This window comes from Ovis aries, chromosome 3 (genome assembly GCF_016772045.2).
Source record: "Ovis aries strain OAR_USU_Benz2616 breed Rambouillet chromosome 3, ARS-UI_Ramb_v3.0, whole genome shotgun sequence".
Taxonomy (NCBI): domain Eukaryota; kingdom Metazoa; phylum Chordata; class Mammalia; order Artiodactyla; family Bovidae; genus Ovis; species Ovis aries.
The window spans coordinates 221,697,941-221,717,743 of record NC_056056.1 but is presented as its reverse complement, the minus strand read 5'-3'; the positions used below and the strand labels follow the sequence as shown (position 1 = coordinate 221,717,743).

At 39.8% G+C, this 19,803-nt stretch overlaps 1 protein-coding gene across 1 annotated transcript in view; it reads left to right on the top strand.

Moving 5' to 3' along the window:
* Positions 1-77: 77 nt before the first annotated feature.
* SMC1B (structural maintenance of chromosomes 1B) overlaps positions 78-19,803 on the top strand; it is an 83,244-nt gene continuing 63,518 nt past the window's right edge. The window contains exons 1-7 of the mRNA XM_012175771.5: positions 78-219; positions 9,320-9,508; positions 10,687-10,799; positions 10,889-11,092; positions 13,469-13,707; positions 15,317-15,575; positions 16,558-16,698. Of these exons, the coding sequence (XP_012031161.2) occupies positions 111-219; positions 9,320-9,508; positions 10,687-10,799; positions 10,889-11,092; positions 13,469-13,707; positions 15,317-15,575; positions 16,558-16,698 (1,254 nt within the window). The 5' untranslated portion in view covers positions 78-110. The remainder of the gene's footprint in view (positions 220-9,319; positions 9,509-10,686; positions 10,800-10,888; positions 11,093-13,468; positions 13,708-15,316; positions 15,576-16,557; positions 16,699-19,803) is intronic.

Genomic DNA, 19,803 nt, shown 5'->3' with positions numbered 1-19,803 from the left:
CGCAGGGCTCGCAGGTGTTCTCGCTTTCCTCTCGCGAGACCGCACGAGGCGCTTCCCGCGCTTTTCCCGCCAGCGTGAGAGAACACAGCTGAGGCGCGGAGGGCGCAGCCATGAGCCGTTTGGAAGTGCTGCTTGTGGAGAACTTTAAGTCATGGCGGGGCCGCCAGGTCATAGGCCCCTTCAAGAGGTTCACCTGCATCATCGGCCCCAACGGCTCTGGTAACTCGGGACCTAGAATGTCTTCTCCCGCCGCAGTCGGCCGAGCCGCCTCTTGCCTGAGGAAACGTGAGGGAGGCCTCAAGGCCTGGTCTCAGGCTCGACCCTCGCCACCCACCTCAGGGACAGGGTGGGATGATGGATGGGGTGGGAAGCGACCCTCAGACTCCATCCAGGGCGGGTTGGAAGTGGCAGGGAGCCTCCTCTCGCCGGCCAACCGTTCCCCTCGGCCCCGGCCCCCCGACTGCACCCCCCGAGAGCCTGACCCTCCTCTGCTGCCCGAGCTCCCTGACCTCAGACCGCATCCTGGGGCCTGGCCCTCACTCGCTGCCCCAGCTCCCCGACCCTCAGACCGCACCCCCAGGGGCCTGGCCCTCACTCGCTGCCCCAGCTCCCTGACCCTCAGACCGCACCCAGGCCAGACCCCCGCCCTGCAGCCCCAGCCCCAGGGTTCCACCCTGGACTCTCCTCTCCTTCACCCCTGCTTCTCTGCGCTGTGGGTTCCTCCTCTTGCCCTTAGCCGTGGTTGGTCTCCTCTCCATCCCCTTCCCTTTCTCATCTAAAAGGACATAATGGGAGTGAGATTGGGAGGAAGTCATTGGTTTCAAGGGCCTTGAACAACTGTTTGGATCCAAGGAACCCTCGCAGGAATATTATGGAAATGACTGCGATAATTGAGCTTTCCCCAAATTCCTGGTACCCTTCTTTTTGTTTAATCCTCACAAATGCATATAATTCCCATTTTACAGTGGAGGGAACTGAGGTTCAGAGGGTCCAGATGACTTTCCAAGATTGCCCAGTAAGTGGCAGAGTCTGGACTGGAATTGGGGCCTGGCCAGGTTCACCTTGGCTCCATGATTGGAAAGAGTGGGTTAATGACCCAAAGCAGGTGGGAGTAAGCTCTAAAACAATAGTGACCTTGAGATTTTTCCCAAATCTGGAGACTCCAATTTGGCTTTCTCAGTCCAGATTTCCTTTCTTAGCTCAGAAACCTTTTCTGAGTTGAAAGAGACCTGTTGCCTCAGTAAATTAATGTATATGTCAGACACGAATAGGAGGCACTTAAATGTGTGCCTTCTGGGCACACCAAATCTGGAATATAATTATTGTGGAAGTGTAAATTTTCTGTTGCATTTTAAAAACAGCTGTTGTTTAAGGTTTTCTTTTGCACTTAGTATATGTGAAAGAATGTGCTTAGTTACTAAGTCCGTCTTTTTCCGACCCTGTGGACTGTAGCCCACCAGGCTCCTCTGTCCATGGGGATTCTCCAGGCAAGAAACTGGAGTGGGTTGCTATGCCCTCCTCCAGGGGATCTTCCCGACCCAGAGAATGAACCCAGGTCTCCCGCATTCCAGGCAGATACTTTACTGTCTGAGCCACCAGGGAAGCTCACGTGAAAGAATACCTGAGCTTGGATGTATTCACATATGTGATTTCCTTGCCTCTTCTCTGTAATATATTTCCTCATTTTCCCTTTATTATCAGAAAACATTGAAAAAATGATTACTGTAGTCAGTCCTGCATTGTTATCCTGACTCCACTCATTTATCAGGAAGTTACTGAGCCCACCACCAGGTGATTTTCACCTTTTAACTGATGATTATGTGAAGGGTTGCTCAATTCCGTTTTGCATTTCCAATGGTGTGATACTTGGAATGAGTGTTTGTACAAAGTCTTGAACTCCACTCAGTACACTTGAACTGAGCTCAAGTGTCTTTTCATATGGTTAAGGGCCTTTTGTATTTCTTATTCTCTGAGTTGAACTGAACTGAACTGATTCTCTGAGTTGCCCTTTTATGTTCTCTGCCCATTTTTCTGGTGGGTTGTCTTAGAAATCTTTCTAAAATGTACCTGAAAAAGTCACTGCTATTCCTGAAATCCTTTGTAGCTTCCTGTAATCTTCAGCATTAAGTTTAGTTTCTCTCTTTTCATTCCCGACCTTGCAAGCTTTGTTCCATCTCTGTATATTCAGTTCAGTTCTGTTCAGTTGCTCAGTTGTGTCCTACTCTTTGCGACCCCATGGACTGCAGCACGCCAGGCTTCCCTGTCTACCACCCACTCCGGAGCTTGCTCAAACTCATGCCCACTGAGTTGGTGATGCCATCCAACCATCTCATCCTCTGTCATCCCCTTCTCCCGCCTTCAGTCTTTCCCAGCATCAGGGTCTTTTCAGATGAGTCAGTTCTTCACATCAGGTGGCCAAAGTATTGGAATTTCAGCTTCATCATCAGTCCTTCCAATGAATATTCAGGACTGATTTCCTTTAGGATTGACTGGTTTGATCTTGTCAGCCAAGGGACTCTCTGTATCATTACTTACCCTTTTCTTACTAGAATGTGCTAAGTTGCTTCAATCTGTCTGACTCTCTGCAGTCCTATGGACTGTTACCCGCCAGGCTCCTCTGTCCATGGGATTCTCCAGGCAAGAATACTGGAATGGATAGCCATGGGGGACCTTCCCAATCCAGGGATCAAACTAGAGTTTCTTATGTCTCCTGCATTTGCAGGCAGGTTCTTACCACTAGTGCCACCTGGGAAGTCCATTCTTAATAGAGTGGTACCTTCCTTTCCCGGGTGTACCAGTGATCAAGCTGTAACGGTTATGTTTACCTTCAGCATCGCTTCCCCAAACTTCTACTTCCTCTTTAAAATTTAGCCCAGAAGTGTCTCCTGCAAAGCCTACTCAGAGTCTCCAGTAGTTAGTGCTGCCCCTAAGTGTTTCATAGTTCTTTGTGTATTAATTTTAGATTAGAATTTATTGTGATAAGTTATAATTTCCTGCTTTTAGGGGGAAGAGTATAGATTTTGGAATTAGACACCTAACCCCCAAATATGATTGTTTGAGCATCTGCTTTTTTATTTATGAAGTGAGGTTCAATAAAAATTGATAATATTCCCCACTGTAAGCACCTTAGGGGAAAATCCTACATACTGTTTCTTTTTAGCCTCAGTAATTAGGAGAATGCCTGATTAATAGGTGTTCCATAAATGTTTATAGAATGAACGAATGAATTTGAAGAGGCAAGAGAGTGAATGTTGAGTCCAGCTAAGAGTCTTCTGAAAGAAAGGAGGGGTTGAAAAACTAGAAGATTGGTAAGGAAGGAGAAGAATGGAAGAGATATGCAGAGTTGAAATCAGAAGGGACTTAGCAGCTGTTGGTAAGAGGGCAGATAAGTGCAAAAATTAAGGTTTTGAGATGGGAGAGTGATGTTGTAATTTTTATATCTTTGAATACTTGGTTCATCTTCATCAAGTGATGATAGTCTAAAATATTACTCTTCCAGAATTATTTTCCTGATGTTGATTTTGAGTTATTTATAGCAGAGGTTCCTGCTCTGACCATTACAAAACTTAACTTGGTTGGTTCATTCATTCATTCATTTTTGTCAATAGGTGGTCTCCTGTATTACAGGCAGATTCTTTACTAAATGACCCACCAGGGAAGTCCCTACTTAATAAATGTTTCTTGATCCTATCAGAAGTTATCTCTCCCAGTTACCCTCTGTTTCATCCCTCAGTTTGTTTCCTCACCAATACTTACTATAATATATAATTCCTGTTTGTTTATTGTTTGACCTCTTAGTAGATTATAACATTTGTTAGACAGGGTTGTTATCTCATTCATTTACTGTATCCTTATGACCTAGGACACAAAAGAATTAATGTAATGAATGAGTTTGGATTCAGTTCAGTTTAGTTGCTCAATTGTGTCCAACTCTTAGCGACACCGTGAACCGCAGCACATCAGGCAACCCTGTCCATCACCAACTCCCAGAGTTTACCCAGACTCATGTCCATCGAGTCAGTGATGCCATCCAACCATCTCATTCTCTATCGTCCCCTTCTCCTCCGCCCTCAACCTTTCCCAGCATCAGGGTCTTTTCAAATGAGTCAGCTCTTCACATCAGGCGGCCAAAGTATTGGAATTTCAGCTTCAACATCAGTCCTTCCAATGAACACCCAGGACTGATCTCCTTTAGAATGGACTGGTTGGATCTCCTTGCAGTCCAAGGGGCTCTCAAGAGTCTTCTCCAACACCACAGTTCAAAAGCGTCAATTCTTCAGCGCTCAGCTTTCTTTATAGTCCAACTCTCACATCTGTGCATGACCATTGGAAAAACCATAGCCTTGACTAGATGGACCTTTGTTGACAAAGTAATGTCTCTGCTTTTTAATGTGCTGTCTAGGTTGGTCATAACTTTCCTTCCAAGGAGTAAGCATCTTTTAATTTCATGGCTACACTCACTCTCTGCAGTGATTTTGGAGCCCCCCAAAATAAAGTCAGCCGCTGTTTCCATTGTTTCCCCATTTATTTGCCATGAAGTGATGGGACAAGATGCCATGATCTTCGTTTTCTGAATGTTGAGCTTTAAGCCAACTTTTTCACTCTCCTCTTTCACTTTCATCAAAAGGCTCTTTAGTTCCTCTTCGCTTTCTGCCATAAGGGTGGTGGTATCTGCATATCTGAGGTTATTGATATTTTTCCCGGCAATCTTGATTCCAGCTTGTGTTTCCTCCAGCCCATCGTTTCTCATGATGTACTCTGCATAGAAGTTAAATAAGCAGGGTGACAATATACAGCCTTGACGTACTCCTTTTCCTATCTGGAACCAGTCTGTTGCTCCATGTCCAGTTCTAACTGTTGCTTCCTGACCTGCATACAGATTTCTCACATCTCTTTCAGAATTTTCCACAGTTTATTGTGATCCACACAGTCAAAGGCTTTGGCATAGTCAATAAAGCAGAAATAGATGTTTTTCTGGAACTCCCTTGCTTTTTCAATGGTCCAGCGGATGTTGGCAATTTAACCTCTGGTTCCTCTGCCTTTTCTAAAACTAGCTTGAACATCTGGAAGTTCATGGTTCACATATTGCTGAAGCCTGGCTTGGAGAATTTTGAGCATTACTTACTAGCTTATGAGATGAGTGTAATTGTGCTGTAGTTTGAGCATTCTTTGGCATTGCCTTTCTTTGGGATTGGAATGAAAACTGACCTTTTCCAGTCCTGTGGCCACTGCTGAGTTTTCCAAATTTGCTGGCATATTGAGTGCAGCACTTTCACAGCATCGTCTTTTAAGATTTGAAATAGCTCCACTGGCATTCCATCACCTCCACTAGCTTTGTTCGTAGTGATGCTTCCTAAGGCCTGCTTGACTTCACATTCCAGGATGTCTGGCTCTAGGTGAGTGATCACACCATTGTGATCATCTGGGTCGTGAAGATCTTTTTTGTATAGTTCTTCTGTGTATTCTTGCCACCTCTTCTTAATATCTTCTGCTTCTGTTAGGTCCATACCATTTCTGTCCTTTATCGAGCCCATCTTTGCATGAAATGTTCCCTTGGTATCTCTAATTTTCTTGAAGAGGTCTCTAGTCTTTCCCATTCTATTGTTTTCCTCTATTTCTTTGCACTGATCACTGAGGAAGGCTTTCTTATCTCTCCTTACTATTCTTTGGAACTCTGCATTCAAATGGGCACATCTTTCCTTTTCTCCTTTGCTTTTGGCTTCTCTTCTTCTCACAGCTATTTGTAAGGCCTCCTCAGACAGCCAGTTTGCTTTTTTGCATTTCTTTTTCTTGGGGATGGTCTTGATCCTTGCCTCCTGTACAATGTCACGAACCTCAGTCCATAGTTCATCAGGCACTGTATCTATCAGATCTAGTCCCTTGAATCTATTTGTCACTTCCACTGTATAATCATAAGGGATTTGATTGAGGTCATACCTGAGTGGTCTGGTGGTTTTCCCCACTTTCTTCAATTTAAGTCTGAATTTGGCAATAAGGAGTTCATGATCTGAGCCACAGTCAGCTCCCGGTCTTGTTTTTGCTGACTGTATAGAGCTTCTCCATTTTTGGCTGCAAAGAATATAATCAATCTGATTTCGGTGTTGACCATCTGGTGATATCCATGTGTAGAGTCTTCTCTTGTGTTGTTGCAAGAGGGTGTTTGCTATGACCAGTGTGTTCTCTTGGCAGAAATCTGTTAGCCTTTGCCCTGCTTCATTCCGTATTCCAAGGCCAAATTTGCCTGTTACTCCAGGTGTTTCTTGACTTCCTGCTTTTACATTTCAGTCCCCTATAATGAAAAGGACATCTTTTTTGGGTGTTCGTTCTAAAAGGTCTCGTAGGTCTTCATGGAACTGTTCAACTTCAACTGCTTCAGCGTTACTGGTTGGGGCATAGACTTGGATTACTGTGATATTGAATGGTTTGCCTTGGAAATGAACAGAGATCATTCTGTCGTTTTTGAGATTGCTTCCAAGTACTGCATTTCAGACCCTTTTGTTGACTATGATGGCTGCTCCATTTCTTCTAAGGGATTCCTGCCCACAGTAGTAGATATAATGGTCATCTGAGTTAAATTCATCCGTTCCAGTCCATCTTAGTTCACTGATTCCTAGAATGTCGACGTTCACTCTTGGCATCTCCTGTTTGACCACTTTCAATTCATGGACCTAACATTCCAGGTTCCTATGCAATATTGCTCTTTCCAGCGTTGAATCTTGCTTCTATCACCAGTCCCATCCACAACTGGGTATTTTTTTTGCTTTGGCTGCATCCTTTCATTCTTTCTGGAGTTACTTCTCCACTGATATCCGGTAGCATATTGGGCACCTACCAACCTGGGGAGTTCATCTTTCAGTGTCCTATCTTTTTTCCTTTTCATACTGTTCATGGGGTTCTCAAGGCAAGAATACTGAAGTGGTTTGCCATTCCCTTCTCCAGTGGTCCACATATTGTCAGACCTCTCCACCATGACCCTCCTGTCTTGGGTTGCCCCACACAGCATGGCTTAGTTTCATTGAATTAGACGAGCTGTGGTCCATGTGATTAGATTGGCCTGCTTTCTGTGATTGTGGTTTCAGTCTGTCTGCCCTCTGATGCCCTCTCTCAGCGCCTACCATCTTACTTGGGTTTCTCTTACCTTGGACGTGGGGTCTCTCTTCATGGCTGCTCCAGTGGAGCAGAGCCGCTCCTCCCTACCTTGGACGTGGGTGGGGAGGCATTTATTTTAGGCAGATTTTAAATAAGGATCGATAAAACTAATTTCTGTTTAATTCTATTATCATCAGACTTCATAACTTCAGTTAACATTCTATATATGTAACCTACATATGCTCAGGTGGCAAAGAATCCACCTGCAATTCTGGAAACCCCTGTTCAATTCCTGAGTGGGAAGGATCCCCTGGAGAAGGGATAGGCTACCCACTCCAGTATTCTTGGACTTCCCTTGTGGCTCAGATGGTAAAGAATCCACCTGCAATGTGGGAGACCTGGGTTTGATCCCTGGGTTGGGAGGATATCCTGGAGAAGGGAAAGGCTACCCCTGCAGTATTCTGGCTTGGAGAATTCCATGGACTGAATAGTCCATGAGGTTGCAAAGAGTCAGACATGACTGAGTGACTTTCACTTTCTGTGAATGTAACTGTCTTACAATAGCTTTCAATCTGCAGATTATCTGTTAACCCCCCAAAAAGCCATGTTTCATACCTGTTAGTTAACTGAAACTTAGCTAAGTATATTTGCAGCATTTTTAACCACTTCTAGTTCTTTTAAAAAAGACGGTGAACTTCTAAGCCATATTTCCAGTGATTTGCAATATCCTTCTACGGTACTTTCTCTGCTTTTGGCACTAGAAATTTAAATTGCTTGTGGATATGAGGGAATGAATGTGAATAAGAAAAAACATTAAACGGAGATAGTTGTAGTTGAAATGACACTGCACCTTGGAAGTTGTTTTGTACTCTGTGCTCATGGTTGCAGAACTGTTTGCCATTTGAGTTGGGAGTCACCAAGACTACCCCCAGTTTTGGTGATTCACTGGGAGGACTCATAGGACTCAGCATATAGTTGTACCCAGGACTGTTACTCATAACAGTGAAAGGAAACAAAGAAAACTCCACAAAGGGAAAAGGCACATGAGGAACTCTAGGAAACCAGTTGCAAGGTTCCGTGAATCCTCCCCCAGTGAAGTCTCGCAGGACAGGCTTAATTCTTCCAGCAACAAGTTGTGACGACATATCTGAGATGCTGTTAACCAAAAACTCATTAAAGACTCAACTCTGAGGATTTATATTAGGGAATGGTCACATAAGCACCTCCATTCCCCAAAATTCCAGACTGCGAGAAAGAAAGCAAGTGTTTAGCCTAGATCATATTGTTGATACAAACAGTTTAGGCACAGTGATACATTCTTAACAGAAAGTGGTGGAGGGACTTCCCTGGCGGTTCAAGTGTTAAGACTCCATGCTGCTTCCCCCACAAGGGGAACGGGTTCACTTCCTGGTGAGGAACCAAGATCCCACAAGCCATGGGTGTGGCCAGAAAAAAGAAAGTGGTGGGAATCCTCACAGAATCCAAATCCTTAATCCCATGATACCTGCTAACTTTGTAAGCAGAACTTTCATAGGATGACAGCCTTGGACATGCTATGTAACTGATCTACACTATCCAACACAAACCAACCATAAATATTCTAGCAACCCTAGTCTAGCCCTTAGGAAAATCCTGAGGATACCCTTTTAAAAAAATGTGACACTTAAAATTTCTAAGGTGGAGATACCCGAAATTCAGAGAAGTTAAATGATTTGCCGTGGTATAATACTTGATGGTGGGAGAGAGCTGAGGCTTAGCTCTGGTATAGAGCTTTACATTTATGTCACTTAATACTCTACCATAGCTACACAGAAACCAGTTATCTACATAAAATTGTTCAGTCACATGCGTTTTAAATATAGAAAAAAACAGTACTAGTTAGACATGTGTATCGGCTGTACCGGGCTTCGTAGGTGGCACTGGTGGTAAAGAACCTGCCTGCCAGTTCAAGAGACATAAGAGATGCAGGTTCCATCTCTGGATCAGGAAGATCCCCTGGAGAAGGAAGTGGCAACCCACTCCAGTATTCTTGTCTGGGGAATCCCATGGACAGAGGAGCCGGGTGGGCTGCCATCCATTGGGTCTCAAAGAGTTGGACACGATGAGAGTGTCTTAGCACTAGCGCGTCGGTTGTATTTCACTTTCCTTAGTAGCCTGGTTTCTTTGACACTGGGCAAGACTTTTTATCATTAAAAATAAAAAACTCTTTTTCCTGTCTTTCCTTCCCCAGGGAAATCTAATGTAATGGATGCACTTAGTTTTGTAATGGGAGAAAAAATAGCTAATTTAAGAGTGAAAAATATTCAAGAACTCATTCATGGAGCACACATTGGAAAACCTGTTTCTTCTTCTGCAAGTGTAAAAATTGTATATTTGGAAGAAAGTGGAGAAGAGAAGACATTTGCAAGGACTATCCGAGGTATTTTTTTTCTTGGGGTAGCAGATATCAGAAGCAAATAATACAACCTATTTGATTCTCCACTGGATTTTTCTTTAAGCAGACATATTTATTCAGGTTCCCCTACTGTCAGTTAGTGGTTTTTCTCCCTGGTTATTAGGTTAAAATGAAAGAGGGAGTTTACCTCAAAGGTGGTGGTATCATAAAAGTTTTTCCTGAGATTCTTTATGTATCTTTATCCAGTTTTCCTAGTGATGAAGTAACTATAATAATGCATATTTTTGATTTGTACAGAAAGTTTTTCCTACCACCAAAAAGCAAATTGCATGAAATATTTGACTTTTTGTTAGGATTTATTCACAAATCCTTGTATTTCCTGAGTAGATAAGATTCAGAGTTACATATATATATATATATATTTCTGTTTATGCTAGGATTTTACTGGGCTTCTGTAAATAGATGCCTCTTGGTTGTTTTTTTAAAAGTCCAAGATGAGGGTACCAGCATGGCTGGATGAAAGCTCTCTTCCGGTTGCAGACTTACCATTGTGGATGGGACTTGGGAGACTTGTAGGATCTTTTTATTTTATAAGCACCACTATTTATTTCAACCCACTCCAGTATTCTTGCCTGGAGAATCCCATGGACTGAGGAGCCTAGTGGGCTGCAGTCCACAGGGTCACAAAGAGTCTGACACGACTGAGTGACTTTACTTACTTACTTACTTAATACTATTTATGAGGGCTCCACTGTCATAATCTAATCACCTCCTAAAGGCCTCACCCTCTAACACCATCACTTTTGGGGTCAGGATTTCATCACACAAATTCAGTGGAGACACAAACAGACTGTTAAACGATCCTGTTTAAAATAGTGATGCCTCTTTCTCCTACACAGAGACTTCCATACCCCTTCCCTACCTCCATTTTACTTAACACTTTCCTACATGATATTTATTTTACTTACCTATCTCATTTTTGTCTGCCTCCATTACTAGGATATAAGCTTGAGATCAGACTTTTGTCTGTTATGTTCACTACTGTAGAATACTACTTGGCATGTAGTAGATACTCAGCATTTGCTGATTGAGTAAATGCATTTTTTAACATGTATATTACTGCCATAACTGGCCATTTCAATAGTTGTTGATACACATCTGGTATTTATACTTCCATAGTAGCATTTGTTCTTTTATTTTAGGAGGATGCTCAGAATATCGTTTTAATGATAATCCTATGAGTCGTTCTGCTTATATCGCAGAGCTGGAAAAGATAGGCATAATAGTCAAAGCACGGAACTGTCTAGTTTTTCAGGTAAGTAGCGATAGTATTTTATTTTATTCATGATTTTGAAAATATATCACTATATTTTATATGTTGGTGTGCTTAACTATTTTTGAAAGGGAACTGTGGAGTCAATTTCAATGAAAAAAACCAAAGAAAGAACCCAGTTTTTTGAGGAAATCAGCACTTCAGGAGAGCTTATAGGAGAATATGAGGAAAAGAAAAGAAAGTTACAGAAAGCGGAAGAAGATGCACAGTTTAATTTTAATAAGAAAAAAAATGTAGCTGCAGAGCGCAAACATGCAAAATTAGAGAAAGAAGAGGTAAGATGTCATGAGGTAACCAATTAAGTGTTGCATACAAAACCTGTGTTAGAATTGTAAGTATTGGTTTGGGGTTACTAAAAAAATTCTTTTAATAACTTAAATAAAGCCCATTACTCATCAAAGATAAACTTTTTGGTATATTTTCTAGTTTGGGTTTCTTTCTCCGAAATAGGCAGGACAACTTGAGCTGCAAAGGTGTCTGATTTTCCCAACTAAAATTAAACTTGAGGGATTTATATCTCATATGGCAGAGGCCCTCAGATTTTTGGATCTTATCCTTTTATACTTTAAAAATTATTGAGGACCCCAAAGAATTATCTATCAATATTTATTATATTTGAAATTAAAACTGAGACATTTAAAAATTATATTTTGATGATTTATTTTTTAAAAATAGCAATAATAAACTCATTGCATGTTAACATAAATAGCATATTTTTATGAAAAATAAACTGAGTTTTATAAAACCAAATAATTAGAAGGGTGGTATTGTTTTACCTTTTATAATTTCATGAATATCTGACTTAATAGAAAACTGTGAATTCTCATATCTGTTTCTGTGTTGAACCTGTGCTAAGACCTAGGAACTTTACCCTCCTTTGGCTTTTACACCATTGGTACAAATGTCAACACAGTGAAAAAAACAAATGAAATCTGAGTATTATTAGGAAAATAGTTTTAATTTCAGGGGCTCCATGAAAGGGTGTTGGGGAACTCTAGGAGGCCGTGGTCACACTTTGTAAATGCTATTCTGTGGTACTTCTTGGTGCCCTTTACAGTGCGTGGTATAGTGCCTTGTAAACTGTTGATTATTGTTTGCCTTTAGAGTATTCTTTTATCAAACGCAAAGCAGATTTTGTCATTGTTTTGCATAAAACCTCTTTTGAAGCAATGCTTTCCACTGCACTGAGAATCTAGTCTCCCTTCCCTGCCTGCTGATCTGCGTCTTGTTCACCTCTGAAACTTTAACTTCCTCTACTCTTCAGCCACATTGACCTTTATCATTTATTGAAAATACCACGTTCCCTTGTGTCCTAGCGCTTTTGCTGTTTCCTCTGCCTAGGTAATTGTGTGCCTGATTTTTACATGGCTAATACTCTCATTCAAGTTTTCATAAAGAAGCCATTTTCTCAGGCAGACATTTGCTGTCCACTCTCCCAATCTAAATTAGCATCCCTTCCCTGGTACTACTACTGCATTACTCCATTTTGTTTCTTTTGTAGCATATTTTGCTGTATGAAATTATCTTATGTATTATTTATTGCTTATTTATTCTCTGACTCTGCTTCCCTCCCTGCCCCACTAGGATAACTTGGTTGTAATCTAAGAAGAACAGAGACTGTTTCTACCTTATTCTCTACCATATTTCACAGCACATAGAAGAGGGCTTGGCACACAATAGCCAGTTAATAAATATTTGAAAAAATAAATGAAAGGTAGATGTGTCCCTTATTAGTGATATTTTTCTGTTTCTTCAGATTTTTATAAGTGTGTGTGTGTGTTCTTGGTTTTGTCAGTGGAAAGGGATAGTGGTGTAAGTGCAAGTCAAACTATAGTGTTTGTAATATACTGAAAAGCTTATAGCAGAGTAGAATTGCAGAACTTTAAACATTGTAAGGACAGTTAGAATAGTCCAACTTCATGATTATTCTTAACAACATCCTGGCAGATTGCTGTTTACCTGTTACTTGGAATATTTCATTGATTAAGAGCTTTCTTAAGGTAGAACATTCCTTTTTTCTTTACTAATGGTACAAATACTCAGGAAATTCTCCCAATCTCACATATAATTTAGAACTTTAGCAGTCCTATTAGTTCTATTCATAGGAAAAATTACATTCTATAGAAGAAATTTTACCTGGAATCTTTGAATTGAAAATGGCTAGAAACTTTGAAAGTTATATTACTTCCTTTAGTTTACACATGGGGAAGCTGGTGTCAGACTTGCTTGCCAAACTTCTGAGGTCAAGACAGAAGTGGGACAGGACTCAGTTAGTGGGTGCCCCAGATAGTTCTTTTGGAGAAGGAAATGGCAATCCACTCCACTATTCTTGCCTGGAAAATCCCATGGACAGAGGAGCCTGGTGGGCTATAGTCCATGGGGTCATAAAGAGTTGGACATGACTAAGTGACTAACAAATGTTTCTTACCACCATACCACTGTGTGCATGAATATAAAATCCTTTACTAGTTTATTATAGAAGTATATGCAGAAGCCTTATCCAAATAATGGTACTTTGGGAAAGAATGTCATTTGTTAATGACATAAATGAAAATTCATTAGAGATCATTTATTAGTACTCTAGTTGAGTTTATGAAAGGTCAATGTAAAATATACTCTTTCTTAACTGTTGTTGAACTTCACTGTTGTAGGCAGACCGTTACCAGAATCTCCTTGAAGAACTGAAAATTAACAAGATACAACTGCAGCTTTTCCGACTGTATCACAATGAGAAAAAAATTAATTTTTTGTACACTGAGTTAGAGCGTGTGAATAAGAATTTGAGTGTCACAAAAGAGTCTCTTTCTCATCATGAAAACATAGTTAAAGCCAAGAAAAAGGAACATGGAATGTTGAGCAGACAACTGCAACAAACAGAAAAAGAATTAAAGTGAGTTTTCAAAATCATTATTAACAGTTGGATTTTATTTAGATTGATAGAAATATTAAGTGATGCTTTGAAATTTGATTTTTAAAATAGATTTTTTACTTTGGAATACTTTTAGATATACAAAAAATTATAAAGATAGTATAGAGAGTTCCCATATTCCCCACACTAAATTTCTCTCACTTACAGCAGGGGGAGGAGGGGGCTACAGAGGATGAGATGGTTGGATGGCATCACTGACTCAATGGAAATGAGTTTGAGCAAACTCCCAGAGGTAGTGAAGGACAGGGAAGCCTGGCGTGCTGCAGTCCATGAGGTCGCAAAGAGTCAGACACGACTTAGCGACTGAGCAACAAATAACGTCTTACGTTATTAGTATGCTACACTTGTCAGAATTAGTTAACCCATATTTATTCATTATTATTAGCTAAATTCCATACTTGATTCATTTTTTAATGTTTTACTTAATGTTCTTTTTCTGACCCAGTATACCATATTGTATTTAGTCATCGTGTCTTCTTAAGGTCCTCTTGGTTGTGACAGTTTCAGACTTAAACCTTGTTATTGGTATCCTTTACAGTTTTAAGAAGCATTGGTCAAGCTTTTTGTAGACTGAATCTCAATTAGTATTTCTCTGTTACTTTTCTCATAATTAGACAAGTTTATGGGTTTTGGGGAAGAAGACCACAGAGGTAAAATGCCATTATTATCATAGTATATCAGGAATGTCAACATATCATATACGGGGAATTCCCTGGTGGTCCGGTGGTTAGGACCCTCTGTTCTTGTTGCTGAGGGCTGGGGTTCAAACTCTGGTTGGGGAATTAAAATCCCACAAACCACATGGTGTGGCCAGTAAATAAATAGACTCTACCATATATTTAAAAAATATATGTGTTGTATTATTAGATCATCTATCTAATATAGTGTCAGCCTGCCATCATTATTGATGGTTTTTGGGGGGCTTTTTGGCTGCGCCACATAGCATGTGAAATCTTAATTCCCTGACCAGGGATTGAACCTGTCCCTTCTGCAGTGGGAGCATGGAGTCTTCACCACTGGACTGTGAGGGAAGATCCCACATGATACCCATTTGCTTAATTGTTCAGTTCTAGTAATCACGTATGGCAGTACCAGAATTATTAAACCATGTCCTTGCGGGAAGCAAATTTATCAACTAGAGTACAAGGCTTGTGTATAATTATTTTTGCTTTTAATTTTATGGACTCTGCTCATTTCCAGCAGAGTACTACAGTTAGGTTCTTTTGTCACTTTCTATATTTTATCTGGGATCTCTCGCCTTCTAAGTGAATTTTTAAAAAATTTGTACATTAAAGTTCACTCTTGGAGCTGTAGATTTCTGTAGGTTTTGACAAATGCATGATGTCATATGTCCATCACTGCAGTATCATACAGAGTGGTTTATCACTCTTTAAAAATTCCCCAATGCTTCACCTATTTGATTTTGCCTCTCACCTGGCAACCACTGATCTGCTTATAGTCTCTGAAAGTCATTATTTAGCATTTCTTTTTAAATGTATAATTTGATCAGAAGAGCCTCTTGCCTTTAAATAAGATTTTCCTTTAAAGCAAAGTTTATTTTTCTTTTTAGATCTCTTGAAGCACTGTTAAATCAGAAGAGACCTCAATACATTAAAGCTAAAGAAAACACTTCTCACCACCTCAAAAAATTAGATATGGCTAAAAAATCAATAAAGGACAGTGAAAAACAATGTTCTAAACAGGAAGATGACATAAAAGCCTTAGAGACAGAGCTCGCTGATTTAGATGGTGCATGGAGAAGTTTTGAAAAGCAGATTGAGGAAGAAATGTTACATAAAGGGCGAGACATTGAACTAGAAGCTGGTCAGGTGAAAAAGTTGGCATATGGGAAATCATTTGTTTCTATTGTTTCAGCTTCTCCTTTTGATTAGAATTTAAAGGATGACTTTTTCTGATTATTATAAGAGATTGCCACAGAATTTAAATTGTAGAGATTTTGATTTTTCAGTCTATATGGAGAATCTAAATTTAATCTTTACACTAGGCTATTTTTCCTTTATAAAAGTAGGTGACATCATAACATTTGTGAGTTAACTAAAGTCATAGAAAATACTTCAGCAAGATTACATGGTTCATTTTATGGAATTATATTCATATGTTTTTAAGGTAATTAACATTCATGAGGAAAAAATAATTACCTTTAAAACATAATTATATTCATATGTTCTTAAGGTAATTATTTTTTCCTCATGAATATTTTAAAAACTAAGAGTCAGATTATATATGGCTTTGAAGAGACATGATCACTTAATTGACAGGAGGGAAATTGGTTAAGATTGTTTAAAATGTTAAGTGATTAATGAATATCCAACTTAGCATATAAGATATGTCAATAATAGATATTCAGAAATATATAATCCAGAGTTTTCAAACATTCTTTCAACTAAATTTCTATTATTTATCTCTTTCATTAATTTTATGATAACTTTATTTCACAATATATATGCTAAAATAATTGTGACTGTATAGATAGAAAAATACATAATTTTCTCTGAACTCCTCTTACTTCTGGACCATTAATGAGTTTTAATGCGCTTTCTCTTACAGAATTTCTTACAGAGACCTTATAGAGTTGGTTTTGAATACCTTGTTGATGTATCTAAACAGTTTTAAATAAGATGTCATTTTGTGTTCATGCTATCTTAGCTGGAGAAGATGGCTAATTATGGTATAATTCATATAAAACATTTTTGATAAGTTTAATTATCTGCTAGTAAAGAATATCATAGAAAGAATTTCCTCTCACACTTCTTTAAATGAATTATCAATATTTAAATACTCTTTATACAGCTGGTTCAATATAAAGAACTTAAGGAACAGGTAAGAAAAAAAGTGGCTATAATGACCCAACAGTTGGAAAAGCTGCAGTGGGAACAGAGGTCTGATGAAGAAAGATGGGCATTTGAAAAGAGGAGACATGGGGAAGTTCAGGTACCTCAGTTTGTGCAATAAATGATTTTGAATTATTTTTCATGAAATTTTATTCCCTTTTTATATTTGTTTTTCAGTATATAAATGGTTTTACATCAGATACAGGAATTAATTAAATTTTCTGGATTACCTGTTAGACTGCCTAGCACTATTGAGGTGCTCTTTCATAGTCTAAGATATAGACAGTGTAAGGACTCCCCTGGTGGTCCAGTGGTTAAGACTCTGTCTTCCAAGGCAGGGGATGCAGGTTCAATCCCTGGTTGAGGAACTAAGATCCCACACGCCATCAGGCAACTAAGCCCATGCACCAAATTTAAGAGAGAAGCCCATGTGCCTCAGCAAAGACTGAGAACAGCCAAATAAGTAAAATGAAAGTGTAAAGAAACTGATAAAAATAACATATAAAAATAGTGTCTTCCTTCATATAGTCAGTAAGCATTTTATGCATACTTGTATAATGATAGGCAGAAAGCAAAGAGGAACTAAAGAGCTTCTTGACAGGTCAAAGAGGAGAATGAAAAAGCTGGCTTAAAACTCAACATTCAAAAAACTAAGGTCATAGCATCCAGTCCCATCACTTCATGGCAAATAGAAGGGGAAAAGCGGAAACCGTGGCAGATTTTATTTTCTTGGGCTCCAAAATCACTGCAGATGGTGACTGCAACCTTGAAATTAAAAGATGCTTACTCCTTAGAAAAAAAGCTATGACAAACCTAGACAGTGTATTAAAAAGCAGAGACATCACTTTACTAGCAAAGGTCCATATAGTCAAAGCTATGGTTTTTCCAGTAGTCATGAACAGATGTGAAATTTGGACCATAAAGAAGGCTGAGTTCCAAAGAATTGATGCTTTTGAACTGTGGTGCTGGAGAAGACTCTTGAGAGTCCCTTGGACAGCGAAGAGATCAAACCAACCAATCCTAAAGGAAATCAACCCTAAATATTCATTGGAAGGCCTGATACTGAAGCTCCAATACTTTGGCTACCTGATGTGAAGACCTGTCTCATTGGAAAAAATCCTGATGCTGGAAAAGACTGAGGGGAGGGGAGGAGTAGAAGGGGGCGACAAAACATAAGATGGTCGGGTGGCGTCACCGACTCGATGGACAGGAGTTTGAGCAAACTCTGGGAGATAGTGAAGGACAAGGAAGCCTGGTGTGCTGCAGTCCATGGGGTCCCAAAGAGTCAGACATAACTTAGTGATGGAACAACAACATAATGATAGGCACAGGCAGATGCTATTGTCTGTTCTTAGATGTAGGTTAGTTCATTGAGGTTAGCAGGAGGATAGCTAAAGGAAAAAAGAAAAACAAATAGCATAAGTGAAAGGTCATGCAAACATTAAGGACACAGCCCAGGAGGAGCTTAATAGTTTACATGAGAGGTAACCATCAAGAGAGCATTCTGCTATTCTGCCTTAGAGTAAGAGAGACTTGGCTTCCATCCAGTCTTGTCCTGTCACTGACTGTGTTGGTATAGCTAAATCATTTCACTTTTTTGAACTCTGATTTCTTCATTTGTACAATGTCTTTTTTTTGTCTTTTTTATGGTTGAGTAGTATTCCATTATATATATAATATACCACATCTTCTTTATCCATTCATCTGTCGATGGACATTTAGGTTGCATCCATATCTTGACTATTGTAAATAATACTGCAGTGAACATGGGAGTGCATATCTTTTCTAATTACTTTTTTTCTTTTCTTCACAAAAATATCTAGGATTGGTATTTCTGGATCACATGATAGTTCTATTTTTATTTTGTGAGGAATCTCCATACTGTTTTCCATAGTAGCTGCACCAATGTACGTTCCCACCAATAGTGCATGGAACTTCACTTTTCTCCATATCCTTGCCAATACTTTTCTTGATAACAGCCATTCTGACAGGGGTGAGATGATATCTCATTGTGATTTTGGCTTGTATTTCTCTGATGATGTTGAGCATCTTTTCATGCACCTGCTATCTGTATGTCTTCTTTGGAAAAACGTCTATTCAGATAACCTGCCCATTTTAAAATTACTTCTTGTTTTTATGTTGAGTTGTATGAGTTCTTTGTACATTTTGGATGTTAACCGCTTAGGGCATATATTGTTTGCAAACCTCTTCCATTCAGAGCTGCTGCTGCTGCTAAGTCGCTTCAGTCATGTCCAACTCTGTGCGACCCCATAGACGGCAGCCCACCAGGCTCCCCTGCCCCTGGGATTCTCCAGGCAAGAGTACTGGAGTGGGTTGCCATTTCCTTCTCCCTCAGGTTAAATCACTACAAGCTTCCCTCTTAGGACTACTTTTGCTGCATTCCATAGGTTTTGGATCATGGTATTTTGTCTCTAGGTGTTTTTAAAAATTTCTACTTTGATTTCTTCAGTGATCCATTGGTTGTTTAATAAGAATTATTTAGTCTTCACATATTTGTTTTCTGGCAGTTTTTTCCTTCTGTTTGATTTCTAGTCTCGGTTGTGGTGAGAAAACATGCTTGATACGGTTTTAGTTTTCTTCAATTTATTGCGACTTCCTTTGTGGCAACTCCTGGTTCTAGATCACTTAGTAAAGGAGTAAGACATTATTTATTGACTATGCCAAAGCCTTTGACTGTGTGGATAACAAAAAACTGTGGAAAATTCTGAAAGAGATGGGAATACCAGACCACCTGACCTGCCTCTTGAGAAACCTGTATGCAAGTCAGGAAGCAACAGTTAGAACTGGACATGGAACAACAGACTGGTTCCAAATAGGAAAAGGAGTATGTCAAGGCTGTATACACCCTGTTTATTTAACTTCTATGCAGAGTACATCATGAGAAATGCTGGGCTGGAGGAAACACAAGCTGGAATCCAGATTGCCAGGAGAAATGTTAATAACCTCAGATATGCAGATGACACCACCCTTATGGCAGAAAGTGAAGAAGAACTAAAAAGCCTCTTGAGGAAAGTGAAAGAGGAGAGTGAAAAAGTTGGCTTAAAGCTCAACATTCAGAAAACGAAGATCATGGCATCTGGTCCCATCACTTTATGGCAAATAGATGGGGAAACAATGGAAACAGTGGCTGACTATTTTTTGGGGCTCCAAAATCACTGCAGATGGTGACTGCAGCCATGAAATT